Source organism: Phytophthora infestans, genomic scaffold (genome assembly GCF_000142945.1).
Source record: "Phytophthora infestans T30-4 supercont1.31 genomic scaffold, whole genome shotgun sequence".
Classification (NCBI taxonomy): domain Eukaryota; phylum Oomycota; class Peronosporomycetes; order Peronosporales; family Peronosporaceae; genus Phytophthora; species Phytophthora infestans.
This window is the reverse complement of record NW_003303728.1, coordinates 1,298,292-1,304,696: the sequence shown is the minus strand read 5'-3', so window position 1 is coordinate 1,304,696 and position 6,405 is coordinate 1,298,292. Positions and strand designations below refer to the sequence as shown.

Below are 6,405 nucleotides of genomic sequence, written 5' to 3'. Positions count from 1 at the left end.
GCGCTTGGTCTGACGTCGTTTTCGCGCATAATTTTCCTCTTGCATGGGTGTCGCGTTAATGCGTTCGTTCTCGCGCAGGGCCTCCTAGAGTTCCCCGCGCGTCCTCTTTCGCTTACTCCGAACCATAGTTCTGCGAACACGAAAACGTGACGCGTTAGACAATGTCTAAGTACACCGCACGTAGCAGTAGGTTTTCATAGAGTAGTGTGCTGAAAATATGCGTACTACACGGGATTGCTTGCTCCCATCAAGGTTATCTCCGATCGCTTATCCCACAGTCACGGGCCGGGAAGCCCGGAGCGGTTTTAGTTTGCAAATTGTGTAGTCGAATCTTCAGGGTTGGCCCCCCGGATAGTACTGTAGCTTGAGGTGCGAAATCCTTTCGCCAAAAGGCGGCCGTTAATTGCAAAGACTGGTTATTGATAGGCTATTACAGTCCCCCATCCCATCAGTCGGTTAAAAGGTGCCAGTTACAATACTTCTCCTGACCAACTGCACGCACGCAATGTGTGTGCCCATCAATAACCATTAACGACCGGCTCAACTACTTCGCTGTCGGGCTTGCGGTCAATTGACCAGGTGCCAAATGTGCTCTCGCGCAGAGTGGGCGGTGGGGTAAAGCCCCAAGAGCCCAGAGGGCTCTGAAACTAAATCCCCTTAGCACGGCTACCTACTTGCAGGATAGAATCCCACAAATTATAAGCTACCCCCTTAAGCAGCCCCATGAACCTCGGACTATCTGTGTACGTGTGTCTTGCTAGCTACTAATGCAAGCTAACACGCATGCACGCAGCGTACCTTGAGTAACGTGGCGTTCCGCGGCTTCCGTTTTAAAATGGGGGCAAAATGAAATTCGAAAGGCATTTAAGTACGATGTGTTGACCACATCCAGTGTGTACACCACATAATCCGATTTTAGCCAATCGACGCCGCCTTCGTTGCGCTCTGCAGCCAGTAGAACTCCCGTATTTGCGTTACATTTTAGAGCCCTACCCTCGGACGGGCTTACGGACAGACACCAGACTCCACAAGGGGGGTAGATCGGGATAAAAACCGTTAACCGATGGATATAATTCCGGTTCAACTCCTTTGTATTTCTGGCGTACTTGAGCGGAAATAGACGCGTGTCACAGAGACTTTAAACCAATGATGAGACGCAACGCGTCGTGCTACCTCGAGTGCATAGTGCGCACTGCGCAGTAGCAACGTGCTGCAAGTTCAGTGAGCAAGAGGTGCAAAAGGTAGACCACCACCAGCCGGAGAAAGCACTTGAGGTAGAGCGCTTTGTTCTCCGTCCAACACGGTGGCTTCTCGGCATCTGTCTCTTTAACGAAGACGTTGAGCTGGTGAGGCGTTTGATTAGGGTCGTCACTTGTCTGCTCCTAGGTTATTCTACCGATAATGCGTTGCTGCATCTTCTTGTGGTACCGTGAAGTGTACTCTCTGGGCGCTGTGCCGAAAGAGACCGAGATTCCGTGGGTAGGAAACACTGTTGACCCAGGAGGCTTGTCCGGTTTCCCGCTCGGTATCTGGAAGATGAGGATTATCAATGTCACGAGACCGAGAAGCGCCCCCAGCACAGGCGTTTATTAGCCCAACGCACAGTGTGAAAGTGATACTCTCCGGAGACACGTCCAGTTTGGCGCCGTAAATGGACGCGACGACCCGCAAGACGAAGAAAAACAGCCGTTATGCAGGTGCCAAGTGCCAGGTTCATGAGAGGTCCGACACTATTGAGTTCGATTAAAAGCGCCATGGAGGTGGGCGGCAATACGACCACCGAAATCGAGGCGAACATGAGCGCGATGCCCGGCTGACGGTTGTGCTATAAGTCGGAGTAGAAGAACGCGCCGGTCTCTAGCATGAAGACACTCGTGATTAGCACCCCATGTAGTAGAAGGTGGACAGTAGAGTCAGGATCGACTTGATATAAGGCCGTAGTTCTGGCAGGTAGATTTCCTTGTCGGCCTGGAACGAGATGAAGCTCAGCGCGAAAGGATTGACGTATGAGCCAAGCATGTCACGACGTCCTCGTTCAACAAGCTGGACAGGAACGGACCCGACATGACGCTGGCTACCCAGTGATCAGCGGTAGATGGAAGAACTTGGGCAAAACAGTCCGAGCGGATGCTCACCCAACAGCCGGAGCACTAAAGTCAGCAAGTGGTTCAGCGTATCGGGAACATTGTTCCACGAGCTGAAAGGAACCGTCTTGTCATTCTCTTCAGCCTCTTCAGCAAGCAGGCGCTCAGACGCCAATAAGGAGCCAAGGCGCTGGTGTTCACGGCTATGAGCGCTGCAGCCAAAGCGACAGCATGTAGCCACGTGCGACAGAAACGACTCATCGGTACTTGACTCGATGTCTTTGATGGGCAGCACATTTTACTGGGACTCGGTGGAGAAGCCCAGGCCGGCGGCGTCAGGCTCCTGGGCTTCAGCACCGCGTCACATCAAATCCGAAGCAGCATGTAGTGCTGAACAACCCTTTGATTTGGACGGGGAACAGCCTACCAAATGAACGAAAGGTTGCGAAATTGTGCCGGGCACATTTTTTGACCGGAGATTGATGATGGCCAGGGATTGGTAGTACCGCATCGCCCCTGTCCTAAGCGAAGTTTTGTCCTAAGCGAATCGTAATTATAGCCAATCACAGCTTCCAATTTTAAACAGATGGATAAAAATAAAGTACCATCTCGTGGAGCTAATTATGGGCTGTGCTGCTGGCTGGCTCCAATACGGCCATTGCTGAAAACGCGCAAGGGGCAGGGCTTGTACAAATGGAACCGGAAGAAAGCCGAAGCGATACACTCGGGTTTGCAGTGGACTACATACACAAGCTAGAGCTGTTGAAGTATCTGGCAGCCGGACACAATGTGGGTGACGCCATCGCTCAGTTCTATCCGGGCTGCACTGGCAGCGCTTAGACGCGCAAGCAAAAACAGATTTCAAAGTGGAAGAAGCAGGAGGATCTTATTCAATCTGTCTGCGACGACGGCAAAGGCCATCTAAAGAATCTCCGCTGTAGTGGACAAGCTACAATCCTGTCAAGCGAAGCTGAAGGTGCTATTGTGTTGTGGGTTTATGCTATGCGCAAGAAGGGGGTGCCCTGTTTCCTCCCAAATGCTACGCTTCAAAGCCCTCGAAATGGCCGCTGACCAAGGTCTATCGCCAATGTATTCAAGGCGTCCCATTCTTGGCGCCGCCGGTTAATGAGGAGACACAACCTATCGATCCGAGCTCGAACGCGCCAGGGTCAGACGACACTAGAGCACGCAGACGCTGCCAAAGCAAAGTTCTGCGGGGACGTGCGGGCTGCAATTGTTGAACACGGGATCACCAACGTGTACAACGCTGATCAAACAGGTGAGGTCATAATGATATCTATATATACATCACATGAGTGCATTGACACTGTATGAGTACTCTAGCTGTGTTCTTCGAATATCTACCTTGCAAGACAGTCTCAACCAAAGGGGCAAAGACGGTGTGGGTCAAGTGTAGCGACAAGGAGAAAGAAATAACCACGGTAATGCTTCTCGGCGACTGGAATGTAAAAAAAAACATGCGCCGTTTGTCATTTTTAAGAGTGACGTCTCACGCCACAAACACATTCAGCAAGAGAACGACTCGGTTCGGCATGGATTTGGTGTACGTTTATGGAAGGAGATGTTTGTTCTTTAAGCTGTCCATGGCTGCTGTACTTATGGCAACCCTACGGCATGGTGGAATGCCCACATTTCACTAGAATTCCTTCAGTTCCACTTCGCATTCCGAGAGAATACGAACGAGCGTCAATAAATGTGGTGCTGATGAAGGTCCCACCGCGTTATACATACGTATGTCAGCCTGTCGACGTGGCATGGAACCATCCATTTAAAGCCGTCTGAGAGGTCGCTGGCTGGACAGCTTGCGATGTCAGATTGGTCGCCACCACGCACTGGAAAAATATCGAGCTGAGGAGCTGCGTAAGCTAGGAGAACGAGAGGCTACGATTGCTAGGACGGAGATTCAAGAAGTTGGAAGAGAGAAGATATATCGCCTACAGGAACAAGCACAAACTTCAGCTTTCGAGTTGGTGGCTCCCAAACGAGTTGATATTACATCATGGATAAATGAAAGCTGGGGAGAACTTAGCACAGCTACAAATGTCAGCGGCTTTTCAAAGGCGGGTCTCTTGGGAGATACATGCGACAATGAGAATGCCATCGAGTCACCAGTGATCGATGAAATAACCGAGCTCCTGGATCAGTTGGTGCTGTTGGTAACTTTGTTGGGAGCGACGATGAATATGCCAGTAGTTCTGATGATCACGTTCCCTTTTAAGAGACAAATAAATAGTACTTGATTTAAATGTGAAGGTACCCAAGTGGGCTTGAACACGTAGCTCCGACGGCAAAAGTACCGCGTTTTTATGCGGATGGACGCGGGTTCGATTCCCGCCGTGTCCATATTTTTTGATTGGCTCAAAATTAAAAAAAATCTTAAGTTTTATAAGCTAATTTTCCGTAATGAAAATAACCCTACCGCGACCTGAGTACATTACAGCTCGCTTAGGACAGGAGACGATGCGGTTATTGCCTTGCCAGTAATAGATAGTACTATAATACTTTTAACTACAGTAGTTTTGTCAAATCTGTTTCTACTGCTACTATAGTATCCAGTAGCTCAGGTTACAGCTTCGCCAGTACTGTCGAGTTACTGGCCCTCTTTAGCAGAGTTGTAGCCTGAAACCTGGAATAAAAGTTTCTAGCACCACTTTTTCGCGGATCTTCATCAAATTCATCTGGAACTGTGACATATTAAAATCACACTTTCGGCTGATAGACTTAAGAAGACTTTAGCTACCGCTTCAATCCGCGGCGCTCTTCGTGCGAGCAAAGTCACTTCGCCAAAAGACCCAGCTCCTGCCCCTACCTACGCTCCGCCCTCTCAATATACGTGCCGACCATCACAGCGTTGGGAACAACTAAGCTCGGGCTGGTGATCGGGCTACGTCTCAGGCTCAAGCGTGTTCCAGGTGAGCTTACTACCTCATTGCAGCCATCAACGGCACGAACGTCTACAGATTAGTGCTTAGCAAAAGGTACCATTACTGACTGCTTATGGATTGCTGTATTTGTTCTTTTTTAAGCAATTTTAAGATGTTGGCTAGGGACCTGGCGATACTAATGCTTTTGGAAGGCCTCTCACTCCCTGTTACTTCATTCAGCAGATCGATGAATTTATTACAAGCTACACACGAAGTTGAAATGCAAGTAATTGCTACGTTTGCTGAGCCTAACGATCGCAAAATGCTTTCAAAAAAAGAAGCTCTTACTGGGCAAAAATGCTCTTCTCGTCGCGAATATTTTTCGATGGATCGATGCGAGAACTATTTCGTATGGACAGTGCTAGCATATCGGCCCTTGCTCAAGTTGTGTACCCACATTTTTTATCAGCGAGAGCAGCTCCAGATTCAATCTTGCCACCGCTCCGCCTTGTAGTTTTCCTGTTTCTCTGTGCACAAGGCACTACATTAGATGTCATGGCCGAGCGATTTGGTATTGGACCGGCAACAGTCTCCGGTATCGTGCGGGAAGTGACTCAGATAGTATGCAATGAGATGAAGTTTTTAATTGCATTTCCGGCCTTGCTACTGTGCACATCCCAGTTTGCAAAGCATTGTCTCCTCCGTCCAGTTACGTTTCCGATTTTCAATCAGGGCAGGTTGGCTTTTCAGGAGCGGTTTCACTTTCAGGATCGCATGCTTGCCCCGCTCCGCTGTCTATAACTTTCAAAGAGGAGGATTTGATGTGAGGAACACTATTGAATCTTACAAGTTTCAAGTTTCAGGGACCCAAACGTGCACCTGAAAAAATATCATTAAAAGGGGGTTATCTTGGAACATTGTTGCAGGTTTCAGAAGGAAAAACGGTATGCTGAATGCGATTTTCCCTGAAACCTGGAAAACGGTCACTGAAAATTCCAGATTTCAGATTCCACGCGATTGCTAAAGACCCCACTGGTGAGTTAAAATCGAAGTCCAGACGGGCACATGACAATCCTCCATTTTGACCACCGCTATGGATCGCAGTTCGGATGCAAGACGGCTTGCTCACTGCTTGGGAAAATAACGCTCTCGCTTCTCGTCCTCTTTGTCGCACGATTGCGCCATAGGTTGCTTGATACAGAGAATGAGGTCATCTCAAGGCCCTCAGGAAGCTGCTCTAAGGCTACCTTGGGCTACGGCTGCTCTTTTAAGATCGTAGTGCCTCCAGACTGGAAAGTCTAGTTACTCGATCACTTTGCGGCATTCTTTGCAGACGTAACGCTATTGACGACATTAACGATTATCACCTCAAGTATGATGAAGTGCGCTTTCATCTGTTAAGTCAGTCCCCAGCTGACTCAAACGGATCCGTGCTC

The 6,405-nt window shown here is 49.1% G+C and overlaps 1 protein-coding gene and 1 pseudogene across 2 annotated transcripts; one reads left to right on the top strand and one right to left on the bottom strand.

Annotated features, from left to right (window-relative positions):
• Positions 1 to 416: 416 nt before the first annotated feature.
• Positions 417 to 2,887, bottom strand: PITG_12625 (uncharacterized protein; the record flags this gene model as incomplete). Its single annotated transcript, XM_002899339.1, has 7 exons — positions 417 to 427; positions 799 to 945; positions 1,397 to 1,529; positions 1,604 to 1,730; positions 1,886 to 2,074; positions 2,387 to 2,432; positions 2,833 to 2,887. 7 exons carry the CDS (start codon positions 2,885 to 2,887, stop codon positions 417 to 419), a joined length of 708 nt encoding a protein of 235 aa, XP_002899385.1.
• Positions 2,888 to 4,374: 1,487 nt separating this feature from the next.
• PITG_27812 lies at positions 4,375 to 4,448 on the top strand (annotated as a pseudogene). Its single transcript has one exon. The product of its transcript is annotated as a tRNA-OTHER (tRNA).
• Positions 4,449 to 6,405: the final 1,957 nt, after the last annotated feature.